Source organism: Electrophorus electricus, chromosome 18 (assembly GCF_041902795.1).
Source record: "Electrophorus electricus isolate QZ-2024a chromosome 18, ASM4190279v1, whole genome shotgun sequence".
In the NCBI taxonomy this organism is placed as follows: domain Eukaryota; kingdom Metazoa; phylum Chordata; class Actinopteri; order Gymnotiformes; family Gymnotidae; genus Electrophorus; species Electrophorus electricus.
The window spans coordinates 10,568,208-10,590,698 of NC_137514.1; the positions used below are offsets into that span (position 1 = coordinate 10,568,208).

The 22,491-nt window shown below is 43.9% G+C and overlaps 1 protein-coding gene across 2 annotated transcripts in view; it reads left to right on the forward strand.

Moving 5' to 3' along the window:
- The window catches only part of prr36a (proline rich 36a), a 26,469-nt gene continuing 3,978 nt past the window's right edge, over positions 1-22,491 (forward strand). For both annotated transcript variants that reach the window (XR_014118349.1, XM_035534865.2), the window contains exons 1-5: positions 1-393; positions 7,828-8,554; positions 9,387-9,468; positions 17,156-17,319; positions 17,463-20,273. Coding sequence is in view for 1 of the 2 variants with exons in the window: in XM_035534865.2 (XP_035390758.2) it covers positions 7,939-8,554; positions 9,387-9,468; positions 17,156-17,319; positions 17,463-20,273 (3,673 nt within the window). In the remaining variant the exon portion in view is untranslated. The remainder of the gene's footprint in view (positions 394-7,827; positions 8,555-9,386; positions 9,469-17,155; positions 17,320-17,462; positions 20,274-22,491) is intronic.

Genomic DNA, 22,491 nt, shown 5'->3' on the forward strand with positions numbered 1-22,491 from the left:
TGACATCGCGGTTCTAGGAGCGATCTCGGTCCGTCCGTTAGTTTTAACTTTGGGAAGAAACACCCCCACTCACCCACCCCTTTCCTTGCATCCATTGTTTCTTTTCGCTGTCGCGCACGTCGCCCCCACCTCTCTGAGTTGCAGTAGCAGCTGACGGGACCGTAAGGACGTGGTTCAGGACGGTGTGGTCCTGTAAACGTTAGAATTTTGGCGGTTTCCTTTGCGCTCTGTTGACGTTTGAGGGGGGCCGCGAAGGGCCACAGTTGATATAAAATCCACCGTTTGCTCCCTCGCTCAGCTCACCGATTCAGGACCGTTGGAGCTGTGTGTGTATATCGACTGCACAGATACCTAAAGGAGTTGCAACAAGACTGCGCAATAATTAAATCCACGGTAGGAAGAAGTCGTACATTTACCCACGAAATGTTTGTGCTTTTGCTACAATATAAACGTTATTTTTAGGTACTGGGACTTGGCTGCAGGGATTTGCTGCAGGTCCCGTTTCTCTGTGCGTCAGTGCGTTGATTATAATCCAGCTTGCTATCTATATTCTAGCGAATATGTTTGCCGTGATTTTGTTTTCTGTCGACCTGCTTTTGTGTGGAAGGGATGAAAGGGCTGGGCTGCTGGTTGCACGCGCCAACGACGCTCATCGTGGAACAACTGCTCGAATCGCGTTAGCAAAGCGACCGCACTTTTTTTATCTGATGTATGTTTGTGATGATCCCAAATGAATGTTACTGTAACAAAGTATTCAAATATAAATGTTGCCATGTTTTAAACGTACTGCTCAGCCTTTGTGTGAAAACCCAACGTATAACTGAATTAAATTCCCATTATTACTATAAATTCTCAGGCGTCAAAAAGGGAAAAGTATACGGTCTTTGTGGTGTCCTTCAACGCTGAGTGGTGCGGTTAATTTAGGATGTGTTTCGGTGTATCAGCATGTGCTCGTGTAATCCCACTTGCACGTTTACACCGCCTTTGGTCTCGTTTGATGGATCACTGGTTGGTATTTTCGGTGATCTCCAACATTTCGGCGGTGTAAGCGCAACGGAAGGACCGAGTGCGCACAGTCGGCTAGAGGAATTGCTGTCATTCTGACCCGCCGTTCCTTCCGTTTAATATATGTTCGATTGTAAAATTTGCGCCCCTTTTAGAACAAAGCTAATCGTTTTAGTAAAGCTGAGGTCATCTGTTTTATTGCGCCCGCGGGGCTACAGATTAGCGCCTCTCACTAGATCCGAGTCACGCGGCATGTTTACGTTCTAGAACCCACGAGCGCGATGTGGAGGTTGTAAGTTCCTGAGCGTCGTCTGCTTTAACTGGCGCTGGCCCCGATCCTTCGGACGCCGTGAGTAAAGGTGTCCAAGGTAAAAGCGCAACTCGACATTAACTGTATTAGCAAAACGGGGGGGGGGGGAAAGGGTGCATGTGGTGCATCTAAATCATTTGTTCCACGACAGCTGACGTGCTTCTCCTCCTATATACATGCCCCGGACTCATTTACGCCAGATCATATTTACAAAAGGAAGGATTTAAAAGTGACAACTGCTATAATCCACTTGTGAATGCACCCCAGGATGTCACAGCTGGTGTTTATAACCCAGGCGGCCCAATATATACCAGGGTGTATTCTTCACTATGAATCTAATTTCAGGAGTATTTTTAATTGCCTGTATTTTCAAAGTTGAACTGGCTTTCCAGTTTTTCTAACACAGAAATTCTGCTTTACCTGAATTTTAAAATGCCTCACTCATTGACCAGTTACTTAACTGGGAATGAATTTCTAAAATGAAGGTTGGTTGAATTGTTCTGTTTAACTATATGACTTTAATATAGTGCCTTCTCATCTTTTTCTTGATTTCTGGTGTCCCCGTTTTCTTGACTGTCTTGCCGTGTGGCCAACCTTTGGTCAGAGTCGCTGTGGGCTAGAAGAACACAGCTGCTTCAGTTTATTTTAGACACCACCTCAAACAAGGGCCTTTTGACACCCACTGCATGCTTTCAGCTGTATTGTCTTTAGGCAGCCTGTGAGTTAAGTGCTGTTTCTGTATCAGATTTGCATTGTAGTGTCGTTTGACACTAAAAGCTTAAGAATAAAATGAAGGCTGATTCTGCATCAACTCGTAGGCACTGTCTAGACAGAAGTAATGTTTTATTTGGTGGTGGCTGTCAGTTGCATATGGTGAGCTAATGATTTCATCATTCTGAGTATGAGTCAACACTAATGGTTTCCACAGTCTCAGGAATTTGTGTGTTCACAAATACTAGTTTGCCGTTGTGGTTTTGTGCTTTGGCACACTGGTCCTGGGTCAGTGGCGTAATGATGGCGTGAAGGTATCTGCTGCTTAAATGAACACTCAACATTGCCTGAAAATCCCACATGGGAGTGACCTCACTGTAGGACGACTCCGTTCACACCACTGGTTGCAAATCATCTGTTTGAGTTTGGGCTCATCTGACCAACCCAAACTGTAACCCAGGTTATTTTAAGGAGACATTTCAAATAATTCTCACATTAGCTCAAAAATGAATCCTGTGTCACTCCATCTTTCCTTTGGCAAACACTTGGAGAACCTTCTGTACATTGAATTAGATGCAGTCTATACAGTTGTAATACCATGCATGAAATGTTGAGAGATTTTAACAAGTATGGTCATGCATTCAAAGTTTATTTATCTCTTGGGAGGATACTCACATCCTCTTTGGATTATGTAAGTAAACTAACTGAATCATGTGGAATAAGCACTTTCACATTGGTGATTTTGCCCGTTTTCTAGTTTGTTAGCTTGTTTTCAGGTCTCTTTGCACATTTTTTTGGAAGTGATAGCTTATTGCTCAGACCTTATAAAACCAGTTATAGTTCAGTTTCATTTCCGTGCTTCATACTTTGCAACTGAACCAAGAGGAGTGGATTGGAAATATCCCAGGGCGATGATGGGCGACGTGTGTAATGAGAACTGTTGTCCTGCCAGCTGCAATATTTGGCTTTAAAATAAAGGTGATCTCAGCATTGTTAGTGTTCAGCGGCGTGTTGGCACGTTATCGGCCCACGTCCACATGCGTGCGTGCGCGCGCACGCCGTGTTTACTTACAAGCAAGCAGACTCTGCTCTGTTTTAATCCATCTGGGTAGGGCTTCTGTCCATTAGGAAGCCCTGCCGTGTGGTGTATGCAGACCACGCTGTGCCTAGTTACTCCACCCATCATGCCATCGTTTGCCATCTGCACCACCCCTCTGCCATGCCGCCATCGTGTAACTGACCTGGCCGTGATGATATCATCTGAAGTGTCTGCTTTCGTTCTGCATATATGAAAAGGGGGAACGCCTGCCATCTGACACCCAAGGCCTGCCTAACCCATCACCCCCACCCACCCCCTTCTCCGTGTTGGTGTAGCTAACCAGATGCCCCCGTCCTGAGTCTGCCCAGCCCCCATTAGCTTGGCACACTGCACACAGTGGAACCTGTTTCCCACAAAACAAACATGCACACATGCACGTGCATACGCACCCACCCCATATTGAACTCTGCAGGGTCGTTACACCCCATTCACACCCTGCGTGGGGCTACACACATGCGCGCATGGCTGGTGTTAATCCGTTTGGATGAGGGAGGTACCGTAGGCCACAGCGGGGCTCTTCTGTTCAGATGTGCCTCCGTGTTCAAGCTCCTGCTATACTCCAGAACCCCATATTGAGAAGTGTCAGGGGAAAGTAAGCACAAAAATGTTTATATAATTTATTATTTATTATGTTTAAGTTCTCTGCTAAAATGCCTATATAATACTCAAATGTCCACTATCCAGTCAGTGTAGATCAGGGAGAGATCTGACCCTTGAAGGTTTTCTGTGTCTCCTGTAGTAACCTGTCCACACAGCCAGGGCATACTGAGTTGTGCTCAGACCCACCGCACAGTTTGTTACAGTGATGAATGGTGCTGCCCAAGGCGACTGACTAGCATGCTCCATTAACGGCGTGTGCAGTCTGTACCATGTGCTCTTTCTACCGTACTGTAGTACACAATATGCAGTTCCACACATGGTTGGAATGCTTTATCAACAAATAATGGCCCCATATAGGAGACAGTAGAAATTAGTGATTCGGACTGGTCCTTGGTCAGTGGTCTTAACAAATCTAATGCTGTACATGTGACCCTCACTGATCTTCAGTTAAAATAAATGTTTGGAAAAACTTGCATTGTGTTTCTAAAATGCTGGCCATTTTGTCCGGCAGACGTGAAGTGCTTGTTCTGCCCTTGTTTGTCCAATCTCCTACAGGGCAGTTGATGTGGAAGTTCAGCGTTACTGAAGAGCCATGCAGACTGGCCCTGAAATGCCAGACCATGGCCTCTTCCCATGTTGCCGTGCCAACAGTTCATGTGCCCAATAAGAAATCTCCCTTTCAGAGGCGTGGTCCCGGGGGGGGAGGGGAGGGTATGGAAGGTATGAAGGAGAAGGAGGATGACGAGATTTCAGCACAAGATTCCATTCATACTCTTCCTTTCTCAGCCCCAGTGGCGGTGTGCATCCTTACTCGGGTGCACTATGATGGGCCTAATTTGTAATTGCCTTTCTAACTCAATCCTAAAGTGGAAACGAATTGCTGGAAAAGTTGACCGCATTGGTTTGTTTCACAGTGTGCAGATCTGGTTTGTTTTGGACTTTGGCTGAGGACTGAGGGCTGGCCTGTAGAGCCTCTGCAGGAGTGCTGGATACACCCCCACCCCCTTCCTGGCTCCCTGCTCAACATGGAGGATGGGGGAGAAAGATGGGTAGGGTCATGGTGCTGGCTCTGATGGGAGGAATGCAGGATGTGGCCTGCTTGCAGCTGCACAGAAACACACACGTGCACACACACACACAGATGCACTGACAACTGTTGAGGTGTAATAGTTGCAGACCCAACATAGGAATGTGAATGAGTTATGTCCACAAACAATTCCATAACTCCATAATGCATTTTACTCTTGTACACAGTCAGAAAAATGTACCTCAATCCTAACACTACTAATGCTACTTATTCATTTATTAATGGTATTGTCACCTGATACATGGTGTCCATGTGTCTGCCTCTAAAGGATGTGTGCAATCTCTATGTTTATCTGAGCACATTTGTACCAAAGTTGGTATCTTTCTATCACTGCTCAACTCCAATGTTACTGAGTTTGCATGCCGTCACCCCCATGTGTGCATGGGTTGAACAATTTGAAGCATGCGTCAGGGCTGCAGGCCAGCCACAGGTACATCCAGCCCCTGAAACCCCACCCTTCCCATCATGCCCTTTTATAGCATGCCTGCACCAGCAGCGGGAGAGCCACACCCTCTGTGTGCTCGTCCCTCACTGACTAGCCTGTGGTCACGTGTCAGGGGTAATCTTGGCTCCATATCATGTGAAGGGCCCTGCCCGCCGCAATACTCCGATGTAGCGCAGTTGAATGGCTGCAAAATTTGAGCTAGTTAAACAAGTGGACAGGCGTTGGAGAACTGGTAGCGAAGATGTCCTGTGGCAGTCGGGGTGTGCTGTTGCTGATGATGATGCAAGGTGATGGGGTGGGAGGGAAAGAGAATGTTGATGTTCTCTGGTCTAGACAGCAGTCTGAGATCATCTCCGGAGAGGGAGGGAACAGGCAGTCCGGAGTGTTTTATAAAGCTGCCAGTAGCCTCTCCTACAGAGCCATGGCTGAGAGCATCACTGGTGTTTGTGTGTTTGTGTGTGTGTTTGTGTGTGTGTATTTGCAAATGTTCCAACTCCATCCTCTCCCTGTGTGTGTGTGTTTGTTTGCATATGTTTGCATGTGTATAGATTACAGCTTGAGAGGACGAAATGACTGGTTGGGGAGTGGTGAGAAACCTAGAACTGCAGAAACATCCCCTGCTTTCTGAGGTGGGGCTTCAGCCCAGCCTCATCATAGCATGTTCACTGACTAGAGCTGCATTTATTAAAACGGGTTGTGCTAAAATAAAAGGTGGTGTTTATAATAGGTGTTCTAGAACACCATCTTGAGGACCTAACCAAGAGATTTTGCAAATTTCTCGGAGGCAGTGACTGTGATGTATTTCCATTTGGGAGTTTAATATGGGAGTAATCGTGACTGTATATTTAAAAGTCTATAGATGTACATTTGGAATGGCTCACTCCATTTTTCTTTTTTACCAGAAGGGCTTGGTAAGAGGTGTGTGTAAAATAACCAGAAACACTAGTATGAATGTTCGTTTATTAAAAGTTGCATGTCTACAGTGGCTGTTTTATGTAGTTCTTTTGATATCTGGGCAGGTTATTTTATTCCCTCATCTAATTAAATGTAATCTTTTGAGTGATTCACCTCCTTGAATGGTCCCTCACTGCCCTGCGTGTCACCATAGAGATGGCACAGCAGGACTTCTGGGGGATTTTTAATCAGTGCTGTGTAGAATGATGACCTCACCCTTCATCATGGCATGTAGGTTGCCAGAGAGAGTAATGACTCCCTCTCTCGTTCTTTCGTATCCTCTCCCCCACACATATTCATTTTCTTTCTTGCACTACTACTTTTCCTCCTCCTATTTAATGCTGTTTCCTTTTCTTACTGTTCCTGCCTCCCTTTACTGTGTCTGGTGCTGCCAAGCTGAAATTGAATTTCTTTGCTTTCTTCATTCTTGTATTACACCCATCCCCAACACATGCATGTATGTGTATACATGCGTACTCGCTCGCTCTCGCTCTCGCTCTCTCCATTCAGGCTGTCGCTCTCTGGCCCAGCCGGTTTTTGAGGCTACACAATAGCTTTCCTGCCCAGGCCATCTGCGTAGCTGCTGACGGGGGAACAGATCTCATAGATGGGATCGGAAGGGGTGGGACACCACGGTTGAGGAGCAGAAAAGCGAGCAGACCACGAGAGCCAGGCACCTAAACCAGTTGAGCCCACTTGAAAGAACCCAGAGGGCAGTGGGTGCAATGCTGTCTGGTTTTGGCTTTTCAGGTTCTTTTTTTCCTCTGCTTTTGTCCTGTTGGGTTTTGGCTCATCTCTTGGCTTCCTGACGGTCTCAGCAGTGCATGTGTGGTGAAGTGAAGCCGTAATGTGTATGAGGAGGAAGGGTTGGAGGGCCTAGTTCACAGCAACAGTTGCAACCTGTTTTGAACATTGTGCTTGTTGAAGTTGACTGATTAGTACACTTCAATAACTGGTCATGGAGCACTTGGTGTAAATATTAATTAGATCAATATGCATTGATTGAAACTGCTTGTTCATTGAGAGGATGTCACTGAAATTTGTTTAGGGCTGTGCCCTAGGCCCCCTACACACCCTTCATATATTTTTTTATAAAGTGATTTGATAAGGTCAGTATTCCTTTTGGTATCTTGCCACACTTACAACTTTTGTGAGCTCATGAATCTTAAACCTGAGGGGGAAAAACCTACACTCAGCATTTGTTCCAAACCATTGCAAGTGTGCTCAAGAATAAATGCACCGCAAAGTGTGTGCATTCGTTAATGGCAGTATTGCTGTTACAAATGTAATTACAAAAGAGTTCCCACACTTTATTGCATCCGTTTTCCCTTTGATTTTGGCTTTTTTAATTTTCACAAATATTCACTTTCTTGTTTGAGTCAATAAGTTCCCAGTTGTTTTTGCCTATGATTTTCTTTGACCTTGATGTTTTTGTAAATTTTTGGCATGTCCTCCTGTTCTGGTTTTGCGTGCAGACACCAATCCCTGCGGCAGTTCCATGTACCACTTTTTCTTGCTTTCTGTCAAGTATTTTCCTTAAGTCATTAAGTTACCTTTTTTTGTAACATTTTAGTACGTTTGGGTACAATGCAGTAATTGTGCCTTTCCTTTTGTAGGGAAAGTTCCTGGCAGATTCTGGGTCTAGGGTATACGGCATTCAATCCAGCAAGCGTGTACTAGTGTGTATTTAATAAAAACAAAAACAAAACATCCAGGCAAAGGTGGAGATGAAACCTGATGGGGATGCCACAGTGCGGGCAGAGCCAACAGAAGCCCTGGAGGCGGAGCTTGAAGTTGAGGCAGCTGCCAGTGAGGAACAACCTCAGCAAGACCAGAATTCATCACCTCCACAGCCAAAGGAACCCGAAAACATAAACGAGGCACCAGACTCAACAGCGGCCCCTCCTGACAAGGAGGCCAATGGCAGGAAGCCCGACCCAAAAAACAAGACCAAAGCCCCAGTGAAGACCAGACTTGGTCCATCAGGAACCAAAGCAACGACCATGATGGGTACAGCCTCTCGCCCTGGGGCAACTCAAAATAGAGCAGCCAACAGCCTCACGAGGACCACTGCAAATGGTGCGGCCAAGAGACCTGCACAGTCTGAGCTGAAGAAAGCTGCCCCTGCTAGGGTAGCCGCCCAAGTCAAAAGGGGGCCTCCCACTGTGGCTGTAGTCCAGAAGACCCAGGTGAAAGCAGCTGAACAGAAGCCTGGTGGGACCAGCAGACCAGCAGCGGCTTCCGTGAACAGTGGGCCAAGTCCAGCAACGTCTACGCTGTCCACACTGAACAAAAAGCCTGCTGCTGCAGCCAACAGTGCTGCACCCAAACCCAAGACCACAGGTGGGTGTCCATAAACCTACTATTCCTGTTCTGTTGGGTGGCCTTTCATCATTTAGCCAGTGTAATATAATATTGTACATGGGTTTAGGCCATTTGGTCTGTTAACACTGACTCATAAACCCATTACTTTTATAGTATGTTGTATTGGACTTGGAAGTGAATGCTTGAGTGGGACTTATGACCAGTGGAAAATTGTACATAAGCCGAGATCGTCTGAGAACTGCCAACCACCCGCCTGCCCCCAGTCTGTCCATGGAGACATTGCCAAAAGATGCTGAACAAAGTTTTTCTGAATGATTGGATTGGTCTGCATGGTACTGGAGCTTTTATTGAAGTAAAAGGGGGTTCAGGGCCATCTGTCTGGTCCATGCTTGTAGTAAGGAAGACCCCAGAACGGACGGCACGTACCACGCAGCATGAACAGTGTCCTCTGAGCTGCTGCCACTAAAATGTCTTTACATACTGCTTACTTTCAAAAAGCGTGGCACCTCTCCCTCCTTTTCAGTTTGTATAACCAGTAACTATATAGTCCTAGTCTTTGGGTCTACCAAATTGTTGGTCAGAGTTTTGTGGGAGTGTATCCCACACACCAACAGTCTGATCAGCGCCGTTAGCTGCTTACTTTGACAGCTTCTACAAGTGTTATTAGGTGAGATGGCAGTTATGATGGAGCTTTTTGACAACCAAGCAGAATGAATTGGATTGGAAGTTACATGGTGGTCATAACGGGCTAGTACTTTCCATTTCCCTGTAAACTTGGTTTTGTTCTTTGCTCATTTTATTGCACCTTCCTCCAATTTCTTCTGTTCTTTCTCATCTCCGTCTTTCGCAGCCACTAGGCCAGCAACTGCATCGGCTGTGAAACCCAGCATTGCTGCTTCTTCCAAGGCTGCCCCCGTTCCCAAGACGGCCAGGTAAGAGAGCCAGTTCGGTAAAGGGGTTGGGTGGACCCTAGCCATATCCGCGGTATTTGAATGGTAGGCAGTGATCCATGGTTTGAGTGCTCTGGCCTTCACACAGAGGTGACCTATGCTCACTGACATTCGAGAGCAATGGGAACACTGATTATAAAGTACACCAGATATATGGGATGCTGTTCCTGCAGTCAGACCTGACATTTACACTGCTGCTTGACATGCTGAAACGTGACCCATCCATCAAATATTTACTAGCATTTGAACCATGGACTGCTCTTATGTTTTGCCATAAATTGGAAAAAGAAAATTAAAATAAAGATTACACCATTTTAAGTTTCAAGTGAATCATGAACAGCAAACAAAATGTAAATGACTACTGCTTGTTTTGGTAGTGAATTGGCTTCCTTTTGTATCTTTTGGTCATTGGTTCATGATCCAGGTCTGCATCTGCATGCAAGACGGTTTGGATTCTTACTATTTAACTTCCAGGTTTAAGTTGAATAATGGTTCCTACCATGTGTCTATATGGGCTCTCCCTTTAGTCTCCTCTTGTGTCTGGCCTGCATTTGAATGTTCTGCGTTTATTTGCATGGAATGATGATTTGTCCTTGTAAAAGCTACTAACTTTGATCCCTAATGCTAGGCTTTATTTGATTACAGTAAACAACCCGCCAAATAAATACTGTACCCCCCCCACACACACACACACAGGCGCTTCAGTTCATTTTCAGGGCATGTCGGTGCTGTTCTATTGAGAGCCTTACTAAACCGTGTGTTGACGATGAGTGCCTCGTCTGAGCTAAAATTTGATTGTGTTCAGCCATTTACAGATGGACACGGCAGAAAAGCTGCATTGTGCACTGGTGCAGAGTCTGCCCAAATATGGCAAAGGTTGGCAGCAGAGACCCGCCCTTAATTTTGTTTTATGGCTAGCTCTTATATGGAATGTTCTGTAAATTTGGGAGCAGTGGATTTTTTGTTGTAGTAGGGCTTTTAGCACCAAGCTTCTGTTTATCCCTCTGGTGCTGCTATTACAAATATCTGTGTGTTGGAACGCAACAGCCTGTATGGGTAGGGTCGGGATAGGGTGGAGGTGGACAGATGATGGAAGACTGGGGTAGAGGAGGTTGGGTTGATGGGCTTGGGGAAGGGAGGGGCAGGGGGTAAGAATTAAGTTCTGGACTTTAATATCAAGTTCTCTGGTCAGGTTGTGCGTGTGTGCCTGCTTTGGTAGGAGAGGGAAAACCACACTCCCTGATGCATGTTCCACTTTCATCCACATTAAACCCAGGTTTTGTGGTGTTTGGTGTTTTTTTTTTTTAAAGAATGTGTGAGATTAAATCTCTTCCTGTAAGTACCTTTTTAAGTACATGTAAAGACAATCCACAAACTCTCTCTTTAAAGCCCCACGGAACCTGGTGTTTTACTTGCTTTTATCTTGCTTTTTACTTGGGTCAATCTTGCTTCTTTGAGCATACACTATTCCTGGAGTGAAGACTTTTTTTTTTTTTTTAAATTGCGAGATTCCCCCCCCCCCCTAATGTAAAATGGGTGGTCCTAAAGCTGACCAGCTTTAGCCTCGCCCATCTTGTAGAGCTGCTCTTGTGTTAACTAGAATCTCCATGCTAGTGTAAGCCCGTGGAGTTTCCCACAGTCCACAGAGATGGCTGTTTGTGTAAAAACCTTTGGTTTCATTTTCATCCTCATAAAAAGAACACAATGAAAAGCAATAAAGCTATAATCCTGGCAGCACCTGTGAATGAGGTGCATCTGGTCCTGGAACCTTTTTAGAAAATGTATTTTAAAATTGAGTTGTCAAAATATTCTTTATTATAATGCATGTCTCTTTGTTAAAAAAAAAAATAATTAAAGGAATCATTTTAAAATGGTTAATATTTTAAATAATGAATGATTGCAATTGGTGGATACTGAAGTTTGTTTCCTAATGTGTCTAATGCCAAATGAAGTTTATGGTCAGCACATGTCTTGCACCTGGAACACCCATGAGGTTGGAACTTCCCATTTATTTGTTGTGCCGTGTGATTCTGAGAATTGTCTCGAGTTTTAGGCCCTGGCCCATATCGATAGTACTATGTCTGGCAAACTCCTAAAGCAAATGAGATGAGGAGGAGGAGTTTTTCTACTGTGCCTGTGATTTTGGACTGTGCCTAAACAGAAGCTTCCTCCCTCTAAAGAAAGTTGACCCTGTCTGTCGATTTTTAAATTTAGCTTATAGCTTCATTCCTTTCAGTTCTTTTGGGGGTGAGGTTTTGTTTCTCTCCTCTCCAAGTTGAGCCTCTTTTATCTTTTTCTGCTTGTGTAATCTGTGCAGCAAAGCTTGTTTTGAATAGCAGCTAGGTCAAGCAAACTGATTTTCCAGACCTCGGTTAGGATGGGGTTGTAATTTGCTGCTGTGCAGATGAAAGAAGTGTTGTGTGCTGGAGAAAGTCGGGCTTTATGTGAACTTTAAGCTTCAGGACATTTTTCATCCCAATTTCAACTTTATCCAGTACATTCATTTTTTCCCTACAATTGCTTCGGTCTATCTGAATTCTTTTAAACCCAGTATAAAGAATGGCATTATGTAAGCCCTCTAGACTAGTTTGTGTGCTGTATTGTACTGAGAAATATTTCAGCAACAGAAAGTAAACAGATTTCTAAATGTATTACCCTCAAACATAATTGAAAGAGCATGACTGTTAATCAACATTTTTGAAAAGTCCTTTTGAAAATAGCAGGTTGGTTTACCTGAATCAGCTTAATATGCATGTTTGTTTGTTTGTTTTCATGAAGATAAAACTAATAACTTTCTATTTTGTGTAGCATAAACCATTTGGAGTTTTGGTCCATGCCATTCAAGCCCAGTTACTTGTTTGATGGGAGAAAGAATGTAACATAATCTTTCCTTCCATTTTAGGATGTGTTCGTGGTTCTTAACTGCCGGAGTCAGCAGTCTTGACAGGGCTGGGGGTTACGAAAGGTTAACAAGCAGTCTTGCAGCAAAACGAACAACGCTCATTTATGTCAGCTGAGTCATTGCGGAAGCCTCAATCGAGTTGCGCTTTCATTTCAGCCTTTGCTAATGGTTGCAGTAATGGATAGATGCACTGTAATGCTTTAATTGCTGATCTCCTTTTATTCATTTCCTTGTTGCCTTTGGCTCATTACCTTTTGTAACCCAATAGTGATGCTTTAATACGGGAAAGGAATACTGAAATTTTACTTCTCATAATGATCTGATGGCTGTGGGCTTCTCTCACTCACTCACAGTAAAGCAGCACTGTAGTTTCAGTGATGGTGGGCATTGTTTTAATCACTTAAGGAGGTGCAACAGTTACATTTTCTGAAGAAAAAGGGGGGGGGGGGTAAATGAAACATGGCTAGGGTTTTCCATCCAAACCAAAGTGCCCCTCCAATTGCCATTTTCTATCAAAAATAAATGTATATACTGAAACAGCTTCACTGACTACATGCACAGTAATGAAATTTTAATTTTTTTTTTTTTAAATGAATGGCCATTCTTGAAAATGTCCGATACAGTTCAGGTTTAGTTCACAACTGTGCTAGAGTGTATGCAAGTCCTGTATATTACCCGGGTTCTCACTGAACGGTAAACACTTAAAACAGCAAAAACAAGTCAGCAGTGGGATTCTAAATTATGTACTGGGTGACACTGGTAGCCGCTGCAGCTTTTTAAGGATTTTGGCAAACTAGGCCTCAGGCTGCTATGTTCTGTTCCCTTTGCAGGCTTGAAATAAGTTTCTTTGGGAGACCTGCTAGCAGTGCCTTATGGCACTTCAGGCATCATGATATAAATGCATCCAAGAGTTTTTCACTGCAACTGACTATAGTTCTGACCTTGGCCATGTTACCAAGATGATGGCAGTGTCTCTGGAACAGTGTTAAAACATTGTGTTTGAGAGCTTAGTTCATAATCAAATGTGATGCTGTGGTTTTTGCTATGCCGTTGGCTCCCGGTGGGTTGTTGTGAGTACGCTCCTGACTGTTCCCAACAATAATGCGTTTGGGTTTTTTTGCCATTGTTGAGTTGTAGCATATTCTGACCTGTCCAGGACTAGACTGTGTCTTCTAGACAGTATAAAATCAAATCAGTGGAACCCCAGGGGTCTGTGGTAAGGGACAATTGTGCCTGTCTGTATGCTGGTGTAAAGAAATATATTTGCTGACAACTATGGCCATATAGAGATTAAAGAATGTTGGTCCCAAAATGGAGACCTGAGGGACACCATAGGACGGCACACAGCAATTAGAGCAGCTCTCGCACAGTGCAACGTGGTGCCCATGACCAGTCAGTTGTGACTGGGAGCAGTTCAGAACAATGCCAATTAGCCCAACCAGGTCTCGTAGCTGCTTTAGTAGTATACAGCGGTCTACTGTTACTGCACCGAGATCAATAAAAAGCAATATTGACCGGTTCTAGCCTAAGATGTAGAGAGGACCGGTAATATAAAAAGTGACTTCACTCTTAAATGATGCGTTTCAAAATCACTCTTTGAGAACTCGAAGTGCTTCGTAGGGGGACACTGGTGTGAAGCTGTCAACCAGGTGGTCACAGGCTAAGGCCTTAAAGGGACGCCACTGTCTCACTCCCACAAACATGTAGAAGTGAATCTTGGACACTAAATGTAGTGGACAGTGATGTGAGTTCCTTCACCAAACTCATTTCTGTGCTTAAATGCTAGTTTGGTAAAGATGCTATAAAGAAAGCCTAAATGATAAATTTAGTAGTGAACCACGTTTAGCTGTGTGTGCACAGGCACACGAAACTGTTGTCAATATCAGGAGAAATACCTAACCAATACTTTAAGACCCTTTCAGAAACATCCAAATAAAATGATGCTGACCTGTAGCCTTGGCATCGGAAACAAGCCAACGTTAGCTTGACTGCAACAACCAACTTTGTGGGGGGGGGGGGGGGGGTGTTTGTTTTTGGGGGTTTTTGTTTGTTTGTTTGTTTGTTTGATTTTTTGGACAATCAAATGAATAAATAAATCAAGCAGGGGTAATTGGCTACCTGTCGAGCAGAAATGTGGCTAAATTGCCACCAACTTTAAATCCTTTCTGGTCCTGCAGCTAGCCAGCGTTGCCTCTTTCCACGTCTGAAAAGACACTCCAATGTTTATCCTTCCTTGTTTTTGATCTTGCTTTTCTTCGTCATCTTCTGTTTACTTGTCTGTTATGTAAGCTGTTGTTGGCAAAGGAGGGCTGAGCAGGGTTTCATTTGATGGTGGTTTATCCACTATTGCTGTAACAAAGTTCCTGAAGCTGCTCACTTATCGTGCTTGACTGAGTGAGAGTACAAGCAGTGACTGACGCTGTGCTGGACACTCCTCCTGTATTTGATTGGTTGTTTTGAATCTGGCATGGCATTAGGAGGAGCCAGAAGAGCCTGTTGGTTGGGTTTTTTTGTTTGTTTGTCTTTCTCCCTCTACCCCCACCCCATCCCCTATTTTTATAGGAGTTGGCTATTGCTGCTTTAAAATGTGGGAGAGTGCTAAAAAGGTTGGAAAAACTAATTACAGAGATGGCAGTAATAGTGCTTTGTAATGGTTTTCTTAATAGTGTTGAGCACAATGAATGTAAATCAAATACAGTAATGGCCTGAGAGTCCTACAACCATGTTTTCAATACCTTGTTCTTTACCCTGACGGGATATCACAAAGTCCAAGTTATGGTCACGTTTGTGTGGGGATGATTGCATGTTGCATGAGCTCAATGGAATTTAACACGATCATTAGCAGTAGGATCTCCATGCTTGTCAAGATGGATATTAAAATCACCAATAAAATATGGTCAAAAATGTAGGATGTCATTTTTGATAATAGCTTGCCAAATTCTTCAAGAAAGTTTGGGTAATATTTAGGGGAGCGAGTTGAGATCATGCATTAAAACTGTTTATCCCCAAGCTTAATGAAAATGTAAAGATTTACACATCATACAGTGAGGAAATTGGTTTGTGATATTTATATAATGACATGTAGTTTGACTGGTTAATTGCATAAGCTTGCCTTACTTATGCTAACCTTGTTGCGCCAATGAAAACTGCAGTGAAATTTGCAATGCAAAAGTCTTGGTTGATTTTGACTAAATTTGAGTTGAGTGGAAAATTTGGGTAAGTTGTGGTGGTTTTTTTTTTTTTTTTTTTTAAATTTAGAATATGTGGTGAATTAATACTTTTAACTTATGATGAGTCAGTCTAGTGTCTTGGCCCTTTTGGATAGAACTGCATGGAATCTAAGAGTTCTAGTTCTTCTGTCTTCATTTTAGAACACTTGTCCATTGTTATGGAATGATTTGTGGGGGTGATGTTATAGTCCAGGCATGTGGGGGCCCAATCATTGAAACATCTCGCATTGTGTGCAGATATAAGGAGCCTTCTCGTATCCTATTTTGTCCATGTCCTAATTGAAGTATGACTGTTTCCATGGTTTTTATAGCACTGTGCTGAGTCTGCTGTCTTCTCTTTTGATGTCCGTGTTCCCTTCTGGCTCTTGTCTTCCAAAATTCCTTTTGCTGATGTGTAGATAGTAGCCAAGTTCCACAAAGGCTATGAAGTAAAAGCACAGAACAGTAAATCTTTTGTGTCCTGCAGCATCGTATCTGATGCGCTTTCTACAAACTTGACTAGGCTTATTTTTCTTTGCTTTATTTGCCCTGATTTTCTTTTACATAGAATTCTTTGATTGGACCAACGGGGTCCAAAAGACCAATCATTTGTTAAATTAAATTCAAACATTTATGCAAATATTTACTTTGACATCCAGATGTCCTGTTCACTTTTTTTTTTTTTTTTTTTTTTTTTTTTTACTGTGATTCCATATTCATCATTCCAATATTATGTGCCAGCTTGTAACAGTAGAGATTCTTGTGGCATGAGGAACACTTGATCTTCTCTTAATCCTCTATGGTTTATTATACAGGAACACTGCTCTATGCTTTACACTAATCCTACTGAGAAAATGTAAGGGACTCTCGGAAGATATTTTCTAGTGAAGCAGTTTTGAGGACACATTGTACTGGAAACACTGCCTCTGTACACAGATTCAAGTGTACTCAGATTTTGGTCCATCAGATTTTTGCCATCTCTGCTTGGATACTCAGAGTAGGATGGTTTTATATTGGTTTGCATAGTTCTTGTAAAGGCTGGGCAAACTTATTCAAATTTACAAAGGGTGGGGAGATGAGAAGGAGAAAACGAGGAAGCAACACGAGTCACACAAAGGTGCAATATCGGAACGATACATTAAATGTTTAATGACGTGTTTAAGTTCTTCCCCCATGAGAAGAAGGGAGATGAGTGAGGCTTTAAACAGCAGTAGAGTGTATACGGCAGGTCTGATGTAGTCGTGAGGGATTTCTTTATTTTTATTTTCCCCCTCCTCCCCTTATTTTGAAACACTGTCTTGCTATTTAGAAACTCTTATTACTTAAAACAGAAGGAAACCAAGCTCAAGTATAAGTGTATTTGTGTGAACAGTTGCAGACTGGATGTTGGATTCATCAAGGTTTCTTCCAAATTCATCATCATTCTATTACATTTAGTATGGAAACTGGAATTAGATTTGCTGTGGAATGAGTCTTTTTAATGGCGTGTGTGGGTGTGGTTTTTTTTTTTTTTTGTTTGTTTTTTTTCCCTACACCCCCCCCCCCCCCGCCACTCTAGGCCTGCCACAGCACCTGTTCCTCGTTCTACAACTTCCTCAGTTCCAGTTAAACCAACTACCAAGCCTACAGCCTCAAGAACAGCTGCCTCAGCACCACCTACTGCCCGCTCTGCATCATCACAGCCCTCCAAGTTCTCGGCTACAACTGCAGCAGTCAAGAAAGGTAGAGTTCTATTTGTATGGTGACGTCTTGGTGGGATTCTGTTTTTGGACTTGAGTAAAAAGTGCCCTGAGTACTTGCCCTCCAGTCTTTAGCCTTTCAGGATTTGAATGGGTGACGAACACTATCTGGTTTTTGCATTCTAGATGTTGGAAAACCTTCCTCCAGTGCAGCAGCCAGAAAACCCCTTGCTTCCAGCAGCACCACCACAGCCCGTCCTACAGCTGCAAAGACCTCAAAACCTGAAGTCACAAAACCAGCTACAGCTGCCAAACGTCTGCCTGCAGACACTAAAAGGACACAAACAAGATCTGATGACTCTAGACCCATACCAACCCGGAAGGTTACTCCAAGCCCCCGAAACACTCCCTTACGGCCTGCTTCAAGCAGGACAGCTACAGCATCCAACAGCCCCAAGCAGGGAGGCAGCAGTACTCCTGTTTCCCTGAAGCACAAATCAATCAAACCAACACAGTCTGTTTTACCATTGGTCATCAAAAGAGAGCCTGCAGAAGAACGACCCTTACCAGAGCCCGTGGAACCCTCAACAGCTTCGGTTGATGTAGATGAACATGCTGTCTCTGGCAGCAGTTTTTGCTACAGAGCAGCTGCAGAGTCCGTTCCAGAATTGCAGCTCCCTTTAGAAGAACAGCCAGATCAACAAAGCACTGCCCCTACAGAAAGTGACGGAGATTGGGTTAGGGTTGGGAAATTGCCTGCCTCAGAACCTTCAGATGTAAAGACTGTTCCCAACATGGCAATGGTAGGTCTTGAGCCATTGGGTGTACAGCTAGTAGCTGAAAGTCCTGTTAGTCTTCAGTCTGGCCCAGTGGAACAGGAAGCTCACAAATGTGATGACTATATTGCGGTCGTGGCTTCAACAGCCCAGGAAGTGTTGCCACCAGAACCTGTAACCACTTCTGCATTTGAGCTCCCTGTTGCTGCCACTGTGCCCCCTAAGGGTATTGATGCAGCTGAGAAGGCGGAGCAGTTGATTCACAACGATGAAGATGAGAAGGCAGAGCAATTGATTCACAATGATGCAGCTGAGAAGGCAGAGCAATTGATTCACAACGATGCAGCTGAGAAGGCAGAGCAATTGATTCACAACGATGCAGCTGAGAAGGCAGAGCAATTGATTCACAACGATGAAGATGAGAAGGCGGAGCAATTGATTCACAATGATGAAGATGAAGAGGAGGAAAAGGAGGGTAGTCAGCAGGTGTCTGTGTCTGACATGAGTGGTACGCAGCCTACAGAGGAGTCCAGGCCCGGCTCGGCCGGTCTGACTGGATCAGTGTGGCGAGCAGGGGGCGTGGCTTCAGAACTCGACTCTGAGGATGTTAGCTGTAGCCAGCAAGGAGGCTCCGAGCTTAGTGCTCCTGGTGTCCTTGAGGGCACTGAGAGTATAGATGATTTAGGTGATGCCAGCCTGAAAGGTGCTGATGGTGAAGGTGCATCTGCTGGATCTCCAGATTTTGAGAGGGTCCCTGACATTCCTGCCAATGAAGATGATGATGATGAAGATGACGACTATGATCGTGTCTATGATATGGAAGTGGGTTCTGAAAGAGCAGAAGACCTACACAGGCAGTGCCATGACAATGAGGATGAGGATGAAGATGTGGAGATGGCCAGTGAAGGCATTACTGAGAGTGGGCTTGAAAGTTATGGAAATGCAGACGAAGATGACTTTGCAGAAGACTACAGATTGGACAACCTGAACCGTATGCAAGCGCCACCCATTGTTCCTTTGGCTCCTCCTGCAGCCCAGTGGGGCCAAGCAAATCTTTTTGCTGATCCCTGGGTCCAGCCACTTCAACCAGACCCAGCTCCCCTCTCTAGTCCTCCATCTAACCCCTGGCAACAAGATTCAGAAACCCCAACCCAAGCCCCTGCCCAGGCTTGGCTGGAGGTGGGAAATGCTGAAGGAGGCCCATCCTCACCTCATCCCCCAGCTTTTATGGATCCCACCCCAAGTTCATCCCAGCATGTCCCAGTGCATGCAACAGATTTGGATGCCTGCCTCAAACCAGGCTTGGCACCCAGTCTCCAAAACGTGTCTCATTCTAGCACATTGAGTGGTCCAGAACTACTCGCACACAGTTGCAGTGATACCAGCACCCCTGAGGAACTAAAAGATTACAGTATAAGCCCTGGATTGGAGGACCAGCAACAGCAGTCTCTACCAGTCAACCCTGCTCCTGTCGCTCTGCCGGACATCATGCAAGATTTGGGAATTTGTCTTCAACATGCTGATGAAGAACTAAAGACTCTGCCTGCTGATGATGTGTTGGGTGGTCTAAGAACTGCACCAACATCTGCTGCATCATCATCATCTTCAGCCACGAGAGAAGCTAGTGACACTGAAGGCGAGATGCAGATCAGTGAGCCTACTGCAGAACCTGTTGCCACTGGTCATGAATGCTTTAGCAGCACACAAGTTGCTCCGAGCTTTTCTGTGTTGCAGGAGCGTGAGGAGGCCTGTGTGGAGATGGAAGGAGGTGGGGGTAGTGACACCCCTCAGTCTGCCACCTCAGCTGCTTCCTATGGCTTTGACTGTACCTCCAATTCCAATGCCCAATCTACAACTGAGAGCTGTGCTAAAAGCCCAGGAATATTCTCCCTGGAGAATGAAGAGCAGCTTCCGGATGAGGCCAAAGATCCATCACTTATCAAGGAGCTAACCCTTACACCCACTGGTGCTCCTGGAGATGTCGACCTGCTTAACATTGGCCAGCAAGGGGAGCCTCAGCCCAAGCCTGAGCATCAGTACATGCTCTGTGGGAAGGCCAGTGAAGAAATGCCGGAGTCATGCTCACTAGGGCCCGACGTGCCCACTGAGGGAAGACTGACCGACACTTCCTCCTCGGAGAACCGAGAAGACGACTGGGATCATAGTTCTCAGCATCCATACTACTCCACTGTATGTGAAAAGACTGATAGCTCCTTGGCAGGTAATGTATAGAATGCACTTCAGTGTCCACTCCGTGTCAAGATCTTCCCAGGTTTATTGTATTAATGATACAATAAAAACGGGGTGGGGGTGGAAAAAAAGATTAAATGTTTGCTGGTGCCACTCCAACATATTACTAGTACAGTTACATCTATGGGTCTTAAAATTCCTGTATGTGCAATAGCTACTACTATTTACATTTAGGGCAACTGTTCTCCCTCCCTCGTGCGTTTTTTTTTTTTGTTTGTTTGTTTGTTTTTTTTAACTAATGCTGTCTGTTGCCTTGATTTGGCATGAAAGAATTGTGGAGTTCTCAGAACATCAACAAAAAGAGCGTTGAAGCAAAAAAGAACCATGGATTGGACTTTTGACAGATCTGTGTGTTTATCCTGATATTTTTACTGAAAATGCTAACTAAACTTTTGTATTTTGGTGTTTATTATTATTATTATTATTACTATTATTATTATTATTATTATTATTATTATTGATCAGTCTCCTGTCCTTGTTAACCTTACTCCTGTCACCCACACACATGCCCTGTTGCTCTTATGCACTTTAGGGTTCTTTAACCCTCACCCTTTAAGTTGTGGTAATTGGTATTTGTTTGTTTTTTGTTTTTTTGAGTACTTACTGTCTTGGCTTTAAATAAAGGATGGCCATTTAACACATTTTTTCTCTTTCCAGTATATTTTTTTTACAAATTGTTGGGGGATGATGAATTGCATTCACATTAAAGTAACAATTCTCTTAAATGAAGTTTTTGGTCATTGCAATGCATGGACTTGCCAATGTTCAGCCACAATATTTCCAGTGGGTTGACTTCCTGAGTGTTCCATTTATAATTCAAACATAATACAATTTTATAGCCCATATAGTTCTTTTTCTAAAATGTACATTTATTATTAACTTTAGGTTTTTGTTTGTTTGTTCGTTTTACAATTCAAAATATAATAAAGATGTAAATGCTAGCAAAGCAGGGGAGTAAAATCTTACGATTCCTCTTAATATAATGCTGATTTTTCTTTAACTCCATTTGATAGTGGTCCTGTTGTCTGTCGTAGCTTTATAACAATTATTGCTAAACGCAACTGACGGTTTTAACATTTCCCCACTGCGTAAATGAAAGGGGGCGGGAGGGTGATGCTGGACTTGTGCGACTGCCAACAGGGAAGGTTTTTGCTCTCCAATCCCAGTATGCTTCCATTCTGTTCTCGTCATCTCCCACATGCCCAGTTTTGGTTTGTCCGCCTCTCCTTTGTTTATTGAACCCTTTTATCCTCCTCGACTTCCACCATCCCGAGGAGGAAGGACCTCAAGCGAGATCTGATACTACCAGGCTTCTGGATCTCAGTCGTTATCAAGGTGCTTTTAGTCCTTCACTCCCTCTCTGTTCCGCCCCCCCCCCCCCCCCCTTTTTTTTTTGGTTGGTTTTGTTTTTTGTTTGTTTTTTACTTTTTTTTTTTTTCTTTTTTTTTTTTTTTTAATTGAATTTTTTTTTTTGGTCATTCTTGAATGTGTGGTTTGGTTCCTCGGCTTTTCGCCCGCCCCCTCACAACTCTGTACTGAGGAAGTGCACTGCTTTAATCACCCAGCCAACCTGAGTTCAGTTGGATGAACTTTTAAACAGCTGTCTGATGCGCACTGACCTGCACTGAAAAGACTGTTAATTCTGTTCACTTGAATGTTTGTTTCAAATTGCACACTCCCTTAAGATGCATTTGCTGGCATAAAGCACTTATTTCACTACAACCTCACTTGTTTGAACTGCATGCCCACCAGAACAGTGAAAGTTCACTAGTGGCTTGCTTGATGCATGTTACTCTGTGTGTGTGTGTGTGTGTGTGTGTGTGGGCATGGAATTTGTATGCATTTTATTCAAACCGTGTTGGCGCACCAACAAACATTGCTGTTTGGTTCTAATATGCATGGTGAGTGCTCAGTCTTGCATGAGTTCAACTAACTGCACTGTTAAAGGGTTGTCAAGGGTTTTAAATTTTTTTAACAAGATATGGATTTGCAAGCTAGTGGTTACTGCATATACAGGGTGTGGCCGCTTTCATTGCAAAAAACCTGCACAAAATCTTTTCACAAATTTCTCGTTTTGAGCAATTTTCTGCAAATGTATTAAATGTCATTTTATTTTGTTGTTGGTCGTTTGTCTATGCTTATCTGCCACTTGCATAGCCCTCCACTGTAATGATTTATGCTTCCACCCC